At 48.6% G+C, this 11,977-nt stretch overlaps 1 protein-coding gene across 1 annotated transcript in view; it reads left to right on the forward strand.

Annotated features, from left to right (window-relative positions):
- LOC122748489 (zinc finger protein 420-like) overlaps nucleotides 1–11,977 on the forward strand; it is a 41,479-nt gene that overhangs the window by 27,919 nt on the left and 1,583 nt on the right. Inside the window, exons 9-11 of the mRNA XM_043994109.1 lie at nucleotides 168–444; nucleotides 2,798–2,924; nucleotides 10,490–10,664. Coding sequence (XP_043850044.1) covers nucleotides 168–444; nucleotides 2,798–2,924; nucleotides 10,490–10,664 — 579 coding nt within the window. The remainder of the gene's footprint in view (nucleotides 1–167; nucleotides 445–2,797; nucleotides 2,925–10,489; nucleotides 10,665–11,977) is intronic.

Raw genomic sequence — 11,977 nt, forward strand, 5'->3', positions numbered from 1 at the left:
GTGTCCACTAGCCTGTCCACCCACGGGGCGCCCGTAAACAGGAGGCGCTTCCTAAATACTCGCTGCCCCTGCCCGCGTCCACACTAGCCGCACCACGGCAATAGCCTCTAGGCTGGAAGGCAGGGATGGGCTCCCTGGGCATGCGCACGCCGCCCCCACACCCTCAGCCTCGCACTGTGTTTCCTTTCAAAGCTCGGCTTCCCTCGCTGGGCAGTTGTCATGGAAACGGAGAGGGCTGGGCCAAGAAATCGAAGATTCTATCTCGGATTGGACACGCGAACTGAGGAGGCGGGAGGAAAGTGGGAGCCTGTGTCGTCACTTCCGCCTCTCCCTGTTCTCCCTCCGCCCCCGCCATCCTCGTCCCGCTCGCGGGCGCTCCGGTTCCTCCCTGTCCTCAGCCGCTGCTGCTGCCACCAGGGTCCGACCCCTGCGTCCTGGGCCGGGGTGAGTCGGGCCTGAGGCCTGACTGGGAGGAGGGGGCGGGGACTCTCAGCGCCTGGTTTCGGAGCCTCAGGGAAGGGGAGGCGGGGCTTCAGTCTGGAACGATCTGCGCCTGCGCGGTTCAATTCGACGGTCCAGTCGGAGCCACGCCTTCTCCGTGAGCGGGTTAGCTCATTGGTCGGCGTGTGGGGGCGCGGCTTGGGAACCAATCAGCGGCGTCTCTGTTTCCCCCGCCCCTCCCCTGCGCGTGGCTTTCCTCTCTGTCCCCCTACACTGCTTTGTCCCTGCTTGAGCGGGAGAATGGGGGTTGGAGAGGGGTCTGACCTCTGACCTCTTCCTCTTTCTCCTGAGGCTCAGACCCTTACACCCTTACCCCCCTCACACACCTGCTGAGGCACCCCATCATCTCCCCCATCCTTCCCCTGTACGGGGGTGCAGTCCATGCCCCCTCACGCACCTGCTGGGCCCAGGACCCTTCTGATGGTCCACGTCTGGTGTCGTGTCCCAGTGTCTTCTTCTCTCACAACCGCCTCCGTGTCTGCCCTTGGGGGCCCAGGATCTGGTTCCTGAAAGCGGGTCGGGGGCCAGGGCCCATCCTTGTTCTCTGGGTTTTCCCTGCAGAATCTTGCATGGAACTGGCCCAAGTCCTGAGCAGCACTGAGGCCCAGTCAGGACGGGCCTTTTAGGCTCTTAGAAGCTGCTCCAGGCTGATTCTGGGCCGTGTGAGTGCCCCCACCCTCCACCCAGCAGCTCCAGGGTTCACTCCTGAACATGCTGCCGTGGGCTGACTTCTCCTGGGGGAAGCTCCATTCCACCTCTCATGCTCCCCCTTACTCCCCCAGATTGGCATCCTGAGGACTGTCCTTCCCCAGCAGGAGGGAGCCCAGAGGAAGGGTAAATGGTCCGGCTCCTAATGGCAGGGGCTCACCAGGTACCCATGATCTTTCTCAAATGGCATCTCTGCCCTTAAGGTGCTGTAACCTGAGAAACTGGGGCCATCCTAGAATCACATTGAAAACTGCCCAGCTAGTGAGCAACAAGTACAAGATTCGAACCCAGGTCTTGAGACCAGAGGTGCCCCAAGTATCGACAAGGGATCAGGTCCCTTGGCTTGGCCCCTGGGATAGAACAACTGACAGATTTAGGCAAAAGGGAAGTGATGCAGGGCCCCTCTTAGGGGGCCTCCCATCCCCCGTTTCCTATTCTGGGCATGTTCACTCTTCCTGGTTTTGCTTCCTGTAGGAGGGGGCACCACAACCCCATGAGGACCATCTTCTCTCAAACCGCAGCTTTGTGAAATTGCAAATTCTACCCTTCTTCCTTCTGCATTCATATTTGTCTCGAGCTCCCTGCCTGTTTCTTATTTAATGCTCAGACTCCTTTGGGGGTATTCGGGTTCTGAGGGATCCTGGCCTCTGTAACATGGAGCAGAGATGCTGGAGATGAGGCCAGCAGGGTGGAGCGACTGGCCCAGGGTCCCCAGCACCCCACCCACGGGCCACCGGGCAGCCCCTTCCCACAACTGGTTATTCCCTCTTTATCCTCCCTAGAGCTCCAAGATGCCTGAGGGAAAGAATTGGCCTTTGCCTCTTTTTGTACCCCAGCACTTGGCACGGTGCCCGAGGCATGGCAGGCTCTGGATAGATGTTCATTGATCGAATGAAGATCTGGCCCAGGGGACAGAGAAGGAGGAGAGCCAGGAGAGAAGGGAAGGACCCACAGTGTCCCAGGCCGCCGGGAGGCCAGGAGGAGGAGGACTGGGCCGAGGCCCTTTGGTGGGATGATGAGTCCAGGAGGCAGAGCAGCTGGTGTAAACGGCTCCCTCTAGCAGGCGGCGTAGACAGTGGTGAGGCCATCAGGACTGCCCACAGGCATCCAGGACTGGGTACTCCCGTTGTCCGCTTCTGGGCCAACCATGTCCTCAGGAAAGACCCCACAAAGCCGAGTCACGTGTGCCCGAGGGCGGGCAGAGCAGACAGGGCAGGGCTTGGAGAGGAGGCTGGCACCAGACTTCTGCAGAAAGTTCTGCTTGGTCTTGGGGGCAGAAGTGAGCCCAGGCAGGAGCTGCCAAGAGACAGGCTTCTGCCTGAGAGGGAAGGAGCGCCCCGGAGCTGCAGGGGGATACAGAGGACATCAGTGACTGCACACATGGGCGGGCTGGGGAGGCCGCTGACCTCCCTCCTGGGGCCCTGTCGGCCTCTGGCTTCCCTTGGGCTTTCTAAACTGTCAGATGTAAACCATGAGGATTCTTGTTTCTTGTACCCAGCTCGCCCTGAAGCTGGGCCTGATCCTGCAGGTCCCTGCTGTGGTCCCAGAGATGGTCCCTGAGTGAGCACCAATGTCTTCTGGCCTGCAGGAGCCGGTGACCTTCGGGGGCGTGGCCGTGGACTTCACCCGGGAGGAGTGGCAGCACCTGGACCCTGCCCAGATGGAGCTGTACCAGGAGGTGATGCGGGAGACCCACAGGAATCTCACCTGCCTGGGTGAGGACCCCAGGCTGCCTCTGGGCCCGACTGCAGGGCAGGCTCTGGCAGGTTGAGTCCAGACATGGTCGGTTCTCCACAGGCCCTCCTGTGCGGAGGTTGTACCCCCTGCCCCGGTCCAAGGGCAGCTACAAGTGAGAGGAGTCTGAGGAGATGCCCTGGGGGTGGCCTTGGCCATGGCGGGCCTCCTTTGGAGGCCTGGCACAGAGGACAGGCTGTGTGTGGGGGGAGCCGTTGGAGAGCTGCCACTTTTCAGATCTCTAGCACGGGGTCAGTAGGTAGTAAGTGCGGCAGGGGCCGGCGTTTATGTCCCACCTTACCTGGTCCTCACTCAGTCCCAAGAGGCAGGGACTGTTATCACCCCCATTTTACAGATGAGGAAGTTGAAGTGGGCAGAGGTGAGGTGACTGCCCCAGGGTCACCCAGGGAGAAAGTTCTGGAGGCAGGGCTTGGAAGGCAGGTCTGGCTGACTCCAGGCTGGCGCTCAGCTAGCTGAGAATGGCCTGATCTGGCCGCCCGGCCCCAGCCCTTCCCATTTCCCCTGAGCAGTACTGATAGCCTCCAAACCACCTGGGATCTTTCAGTTGGAGAGAGGGGAAGTGCCTTGGATGCCTGAGGGCATCAGCCCAGGGAACCCCTGTGCAGGTAAGTGAGAAGCCCAGGGCCCTCCCCTTCAGGCAGAGCATCCCAGGCTCTGTTGGTGAAGGCGGATGACTGAGTTCACCTTGAGAGAACACGTTAAGGTTTACAGACTGCTTCACGAACATGGTGACCCTCCCAAGAACCCCATGAAATGGGGGCTCTGGTGACCCCCATCTTACAGTCAAGGAAACCGAGGCAAAGAGTGGGGATCCTATAGCTCAGGGTCCCGTGACAGGCAGGATTTGCACTCTCATCCTTCTAACACCAGGCTTGGTGCACTCTCCTTTACCCCAGATAGGTCAGACACACAGGCTGTGGTCTGCCATGGCTCACAGCATTCCCGAGTATGACCCAAACCGGGTGAAAATGGGATTGGGAACTGCTTAACAAAACAAATGAAGATACAATAACACGGCCTGCTGGGGCCCCTTCCCATGGGAGTCTGACCCTGCCCCCTCCCCCGGCTGCCTCCGAGGCACAGACGGCCAGAATGTTGTCTTCACCCTGTGTTCTGAGGTCTCATAAATCAGGAGGCAGGACTAGGGTCCGAGGGGTGATTTGTCATCCCCTAACATCTCATGTGGGGACGAGCAACTTGTAGAGCAATGATGGCCACTCCCAAATAGACAGCTGTGTTCGCTGGTAGGTTGGAGCCAGCACTGGAGCTGGAATCCTGGGTTCGAATCCTGCTTTTGACACCTACCCTCTGACCATAAGCCAATCGCATCACCTCGCTGACCTCAGTTTCCTCCTCGGTAAATGGGCCTCTGTCCTCAGGCTTCTGTGAGACATGAATAAGGTGTATGAGGCACTGTGAGAAAATGAAAGCAATAGGTAAATGTCATTTGTCATTTTAATAGTAATGATAATAATCATAATAATAATAGCTAGCATTAACACAGTGCTTACTATGTGCCAGGTACTGGGCTAAGCACATGTGATCCTCACAAATTCCTTAGCAGGTTGGAGCTGTTATTATCTCCATTTCACAGATGAGGAAACTGAGGCAAATGGAAGCTAAGTGACTTGCCCTGGGTCACCCAGATGGGAAGTGTCTAAGGTCTTCCCAACTCTAGGCCTGGCACTCTGTACACTGTGGCGCCCCCTTGCAGCCCCTAGTAATAATTCTACCCGTGTCTCTTTCTCTTTCTCATCCTGATTTCTGTTAGCAAAGCCAGAATTAAATTTTTATTTTGAATCAGATTAGGTCTTTTTGGATTTAATATGTTTCCTGTAAACAATTTATATTTCATTTCCCTTTTAATCTAATTTCTCTTTTCCCTTTTATGGGAGAGTTACTTCCATTTCTATTTAGCATTACACTTGTTAAGTTTGCATTTTCTTTAGCCATTCTACCAGAAAAGAACACACACTTTCATTATTATTATTTCTATTATTAATCCAGACTTGAAACTACTCTAAATGCAGTCCCTCTGTCTCATATGAATAACCAGGTGAGTTTTTTTAAGGGGCATTCTGGGTGCCTCCTTTTAATATTACTTTCCTTTTCCTCTTCGTTTTTTGTTTTATCTTTCATATTTCTTCAAAGGAAGCCCCCTTCTGAAAATTTTTTAATAAAAGTATTTTATTATTTTCCAGTTACATGTAAGGATAGTTTTCAACATTTGTTTTCATAGGATTTTTAGTTCCAAATTTTTCTCCCACCCTTCCTTCCCTCCCTCTTCCCCAAGATGGAAAGCAATCTGATAGAGGTTATATATATATATATATACAATCACATTAAACATATTTCTGCATTAGTCATACTGTGAAAGAAGAATCAGAACAAAAGGGGAAAACCTCAAAAAAGAAGGGGGAAAAACAGCCCAAAAGTAGAAACAGTCTGGTTCAATCTGCATTCAGAATCCACAGTTCTTTTTTCTGGATGTTAAGAAGATTATCTATCATGAGTTCTTTGAAATTGTTTTGGATCATTGCACTGCTGAGAAGAGCCAAGTCTATCACAATTGTTCATCACACAATGTTGCTGTTACTGTGTACAATGTTCTCCTGGTTCTGATCCTCTCAGTCAGCATCAGTTCATGTAAGTCCCTCCAGATTTCTCTGAACTCCCCCTGCTCATCACTACTTTCAGCACAATAGTATTCCATGACATTCATATACCACAACTTGTTTAGCTATTCCCCAATTGATGGGCATTTCCTCGATTTCCAATTCTTTGCCACCACAAAGAGAGCTGCTATAAATATTTTTTGTACATGTGTGTCCTTTTCCCTCTTCTGTGATCTCTTTGGGATATAGACCTAGTAGTGGTATTCCTGGGTCAAAGGGTATGAACAGTCCCATAGCCCTTTGGGCATAGTTCCAAATTGCTCTCTAGAATTGTTGCATCGGTTCACAGCTCCACCAACAATGCATTAGTGTTCCAATTTTTCCACAGCTTCTCAAATATTTATTATTTTCCTTTTTTTGTCATATTAGCCCATCTGATAGGTATGAGTTGATCCCTCAGAGTTGTTCTAATTTGCCTTTCTCTGATCAGTAGTGATTTAGAGCATTTTTTCATATGGCAATGGATAACTTTGATTTCTTCCTCTGAAAACTGCCTGTTCATATCCTTTGACCATTTCTCAACTGGGCCCTTCTGAAAGTTCTAGTAATTTAACCAGTCCAGTACTCTGCATGTTCTCATGGTTTTTTTGGCAACAGATTTACTAAAAATTGGGTAACGTGGGAGACTTGTTTGTTACTTTTAGACTTTTTAAAGTCGATCTCTCTCATCTTTTCAAAATCTTTTTGTTTCTCAAATGTCCGTCTCCTGCTTTCCCAAAGACAAAACAAAACACAGGCCTTGCCTGCTCTTAGGGAGTTGATATTATACTAGGAGGACTTTTTTTCACCAGTCTGTGATTTTATGGGAATTCCAGTGAGCAAGCTCTCTCTAATGAAGCCGGTTGGCACTTTCTCTGCCACTTAGGGCCTCTCAAAGATGTCTGGGCACCAGCTGATGTGTCTTGATCAGACACCCCCAGCCAGGATGTTACAGAGACAGGACTTCTGGACTCTGTCCTTTACACTGATGAGAAGAATATGCAGAAAAATATGGATGTGATGATGGAGAAGGGGGGAGGGACCGAGAAAAGTGTCCATAGAAATTGGCCTGTGAACTGAGCAGGATCCAGAGAAAGAAAGACACAGAGAGACAGAGAGGAGAGAAGCTGGGGAGCGTCTTCCCATGGAGGCAGCCCAGGGAACGTCCATCCATCCTCCCACAGATCCAAAGAGAGCTTGTAGGAGATGAGGCACAGTGTGGAAAAAAAGCAAGAACCAAGCCCTGATTTAAAAAGCTCAAGTGGAAGTGATGATGAGTGTGAAGAATACAAGAGAGGCCCCTGGACGCCTGTAGCTACTCCCTCCAAGCCTCCCATCCCCCCGTTTCCTATTCTGGGCTCTTCACTCTTCCTGGCTTTGTTTCCTGTGGGACGGGGCCCCACAACCCCATGAGGACCATCTTCTCTCAAACCCCAGCTTTGTGAAATTGCAAATTCCACCCTTCTTCCTTCTGCACTCCCATTTGTCCCCGGTCTGGTCTCACTGTCTTTGTTTCCTATTTAATGCTCAGGCTTCTTTGGGGTTGTTCAGGTTTTGAGGAGTCCTGGCCTCTTCTCCCCCTTTTAGAGTGTTAGTGTTCAGTCATCAGGGGCTTCCTTGGGTGCTCAGATACACTCCCTTTTCTGGACTCTCAAGTTTATAATTCTCAGCCCTTCGCCAGCGTTTGTCTTTTCCTCAGAAATCTGAGGGACAGAAGTTGTTCTTGTTTGTAAGTGTCTTTTGCCTTTTGAAATATTCCAGGATCTCCTCTCTTTGATAGCAGCAGCTGGGGCAGCTAGATGAAGCAGTGGATAAATCACTGGCCCTGGATTCAGGAGGATCTGAGTTCAAATCTGGCCTCAAACACTTGACACTTACTAGCTGTATGACCCTGGGCAAATCACTTAACCCTCATTGCCCCGAAAAAAAAAAAAAGATAGCAGCAGCTGCCAGGTCTGATGAGTCCTTGGTACCTGAGCTGCTATTTCTGGAGACTGACAGTGTTTTTCTTTTGATGTGAAAGCTCTCGATTTGGGCTGTGATGTTCTCGAGATTTTTCCTTTCAGGTGGCAGGCAGTTAGTGGGTTATTTATATCTTCACTTTACCCTCTGGTTCTAATAGACCTGGGCAGTGTTCATTTATGATTTCTTGAAGTAGAATGTCCAGACTTTTTTTTCCATTTATTTTTCCACCAATTACATGTAAAAACAATTTTAATATCCATTTAAAAAACTTTTTGTTCCAAATTCTCTTCCTCCTCCCCCCTTTAAGAACACAAGCAATTCAGTATAAGTTATACATGTGTAGTCATGCAAAACATTTCTACATTAGTCAGGTTGTGAAAGAAAATAGACCAAAAAAGTTAAGAAAAAGAAACTTTAAAATGATGCTTCAATCTGTATTCAGACACCATCAGTTCTTTCTCTGGAGATGGATCGCATTTTTCCTAAGTCCTTCAAAGTTAGTTGTCCTGGATCATTGTAATGCTGAGAATAGCTATAGACTTTTTTTTTGATTCACGGTCTCCTGGAAGTCCAGTGTTTGACATGCTGGTGGAGAAAGAGGCCTGAAGCATCACTGTATGCAATAGAGAGAGAGGACCAGACTCCTCCCTGGTATGAGAACTGCCTCCAGGGGAGCCATGGGTTTTGTGGGTCTGAATTATGGAATGGGAGGGCACATAAAGGGGAGGAAGGAGAGCAGGCAGGGTCCTGTCACCGTGAAAGGCCGCCAGAAGGGCAGGGCCAAAGTCTTCGAGGCAGTAATGGAGACATTATTTAAAAGAGGGAACTCAAATTGGGTAATTTAGGAGCTTGGATCCCATGAAGAAAACTGAGCCTAGAGAAGGACTAACATAGAAAGACCATGATGTAAAAGAACAAAAGTCTGGAATAGAAGGAAGAAGGGAAGGAGAATTTTTTTTTTTTAGAAAAAGGTACAGAAAATGAAATTTTAAAAGCTAACAAAAGACATTGAAGGGAGGAAGTGGTATTTTACTTGACTGAGGGGAAAAAGAGGGCAAAGAATGAAATAACTAGGTCAATGGAAGAAAGGGGAAGTGATCAATGAGTGTAATAGAGGCCCAGGAGTCAGGAAAGAGGTCACAAATTGGAAGGGGTAGTTTAAGGCTAAAAGGAAGAAAGTCAGTGGAGCAAAGGTTGCCTTAAAGTTAAGCTAAGATGGCTAAAGAAGAAAAGTTCTGTCATAAAGGAGGAAGAGAAAGAAACCTGAATTCAGGACTCTGCATTGCCCCTGTGAGCCCTGCTGGATGTCCAGATTCTCATTTCCTACTACCTTCCTGGTCTTTGTTAACTGTCTAATAATAGTCCTCCTCTTTCTCCCCTTCCTTATCTTCCTTAGGGTTAGAGTAGGAGGCATTTTAGGAAGGAAGCCCCAGGGCCACATCTAACAGCATTTGCAGTATCCCACCCTGATAAGGCCCTGCCTCATAAAGGGGTAAGAGGTGCATTTTCTCAAATCTTCTCTGACACTATATGTGGTCGTTTTGGGAGGTTTTTTTTTTGTGTGTGTGTGTGTGTGAGGCAATTGGGGTTAGGTGACTTGCCTAGGATCACACAGCTAGTTAAGTGTCTGAGGCCGGATTTGAACTCAGGTCCTCCTGACTCCAGGGCCTGTGCTCTATCCACTGTGCCACCTAGCTGCCCCTATACATGGTTGTTTTAGTTACACAGGTGTTCACTTGTATTGTTGTCGTCATTGGTTTAATTATTATCCAAAGGTCTACTGAAGTCACTTTGCATGGGTTCATACAGGTCTTCCTGTGCTTCCCTGTGTTCATCATAGTCCTCCCCTCTTAAAGCACAGTAGCATTTCCTTATACTCCTGTGCCATGATTTATTTAATGATTTCCCAATCAATGGGCATTGACTTCGTTTCCAGTTCTTTGATACCTCACAAGTGCTGCTGTGAGCATTTTGGTGGAGGTGGGGCCCTTTTGTCTTTGATCTTACTGAGGTCTCTGGGTAAAAGGACCAGGATAGTCTAGTTACTCTCTTGGCATAATTCCAAATTGCTTTCCAAATTCACAGCTACGCCAGTGGTATGTTAGTGTGTCTCTCTTTCCTCAGCCCCTCAGCATGAACCAAAATGATATGGGTGGAAATACTTAATTTGCGTGAGATGAATCCTAAGGGGGTTTTGTTATTAGTGATTTAGAGTAATCTTTCATATAGCTGGTATGTTTGTGATTTTTCTTTTGAGAATTTTTCTGTTCACATCCTTTTGACCCCTTGGAATATATGGTCTTCAGGTCTAGCTCAAAGTGGCCTCCCTGTGGCTTCCTTCCACCTGTTGGTCCATATTCTGTCCTTTAGAATTATACATATGATGACTGAATGAATGAAGCATTTATCATCAATCAATTAACCACCATGTATTAAACACCTGCTGTGTACTAAGCTCTGGGGATACAAATAATGGCAACAACAACAAAAACTAAACAAAAACCCCCTCCCTGCCAGGGCTGAGGAGAGGTGCAGTGAATTCTGGCTGGGCCATCTTGATTGGGGGCAACACAGGAAAGTCACCAGTCAGGACAGGGAGCATCATGAGACCTTGAATTTTGTCCCCATTTGGCACAAGCGAGCATATCACCAAATCACTCTCCTTCTTAGTTTCTTTAGTGGGAAAAGTAGTAACTGAGCGAGCTCAAAAGCATCCATGGGAAAGGGTTTTTTGAGTTGTAAACGACTATACAAGTCTACAGCAGTTTTCACTATTTTTTCTAGCCTACAGAATTAGAAAAGGCGGAACACAGGGCTAAGGGAAGTGCAGTTGCCTTTCTCTGAGGGAGGGGGCAGGGCTCTTTGTGTGTCTCTTCTCTGTCGTCTCTCTAATTGATTGTTTCCAGATGCTGAGGTGATGCTTGAAGGCAAGGGATCCACTTCAAAGTCTGGAATGTCAGCTAAAGAGTCGTCTCAGGAAAGCTGCACCCGGGATTGTCTCTCTGGCTCCAGTTTAAAAGAAGTTTCTAAATCTGCCCCCAGGTTGGAGTGGCAAAAGAAGAATGCAGAAAAGCCGTCTGGGTAAGTTAAAGTCATCTGAAGGAACCCCCATTAAAGATGGCGGGAGCTTCTCCCTTAGACCAATCCTTTGTCTGTAGTCCGTGAGGTTTAAAATGGGATACGAGAGCATTAACCTCCCCTTTAGCCTTTCCCTTATTTATCTCCCAGACCAGTAAGTGGAAGAAGCCTCCAGCTTTAGTTAGAGCTTTTATTGTTTGGGAATTACAAGGTGATGTTGATTAGAGGGACAGGAAAGTAGAAATACAAACAAATGGTCTTAAATCTAAGCTTAGTCTATATTCTGTATAGAACTCACCAAAAACCATATAGGAATCACCAAAAAACCCAAGGCCACCTCTGAAGCACCCAAACTGGGCCGAGTCATACTTCAGTCAGCATCTGTGTGTGCAGCGCAAACAGCGGACAAGGAGAACCGACAAAAGACCTCACTTCTGTTCTCTCCTTGCCTTTTAAGCTCGCACCCTGGAAGTGGAGTGCTTAGCAGCCAGACTGGCGTGGGGAGCCCATGCATGGCCTTTCATCAAGGTCTCCTCCCCAAAGGGTAGTCCTTCAAAAACTGGCATCTTTCCGTTATCGCTAACCTACTGTTTAAAACTTTCACTTTTGTGGATAAAGCACCGGCCCTGGATTCAGGAGGACCTGAGTTCAAATCTGGCCTCAGACACTTGATACTTACTAGCTGTGAGACCCTGGGCAAGTCACCTAAGCCCCATTGCCCTGCAAAACAAACAAAAAAAACCACCTTTCACTTTTTACCACAAGTCACTGGCATCAATGGAAAGGGATCTCCATGAATGTGCGGTCTAGAGAAAGAACTGGAGGAGAGGTTTTTCAGACCTCAGTAAAGGTGCCAGGTGATGATGATGATGAGAAATTAAAATAGTAATTATTGTTGTTTATTGTTTTTATTAACATTTTATAGTACTTTAAGGTTTATGGGTTTTTTTGTTTTATTTTGTTTTGTTTTGTTTTTTAGTGTGGCAATTGGGGTTAAGTGACTTGCCCAGGGTCACACAGCTAGTAAGTGTTAAGTGTCTGAGGCCGGATTTGAACTCAGGTACTCCTGACTCCAGGGCCAGTGCTCTATCCACTGCGCCACCTAGCTGCCCCCACTTTAAGGTTTACAGTGCACTTGAAAAGATTCTCATTTGAGCCTCACAACAACCCTGGAAAGGAGATGCTGTGATTATTCCCATATCACGTGACTTTTCAGGGTCCCACAACTAGACAGTATCAGAATCGGGATTTGAATTCAGGCCTTCCTGCCTTCAAGTGTCATGTTTTCTCCACTGTGCCACCAAGGGGCCCAGTTA

The sequence above is a fragment of the Dromiciops gliroides genome, chromosome 3, assembly GCF_019393635.1.
Source record: "Dromiciops gliroides isolate mDroGli1 chromosome 3, mDroGli1.pri, whole genome shotgun sequence".
NCBI lineage: Eukaryota > Metazoa > Chordata > Mammalia > Microbiotheria > Microbiotheriidae > Dromiciops > Dromiciops gliroides.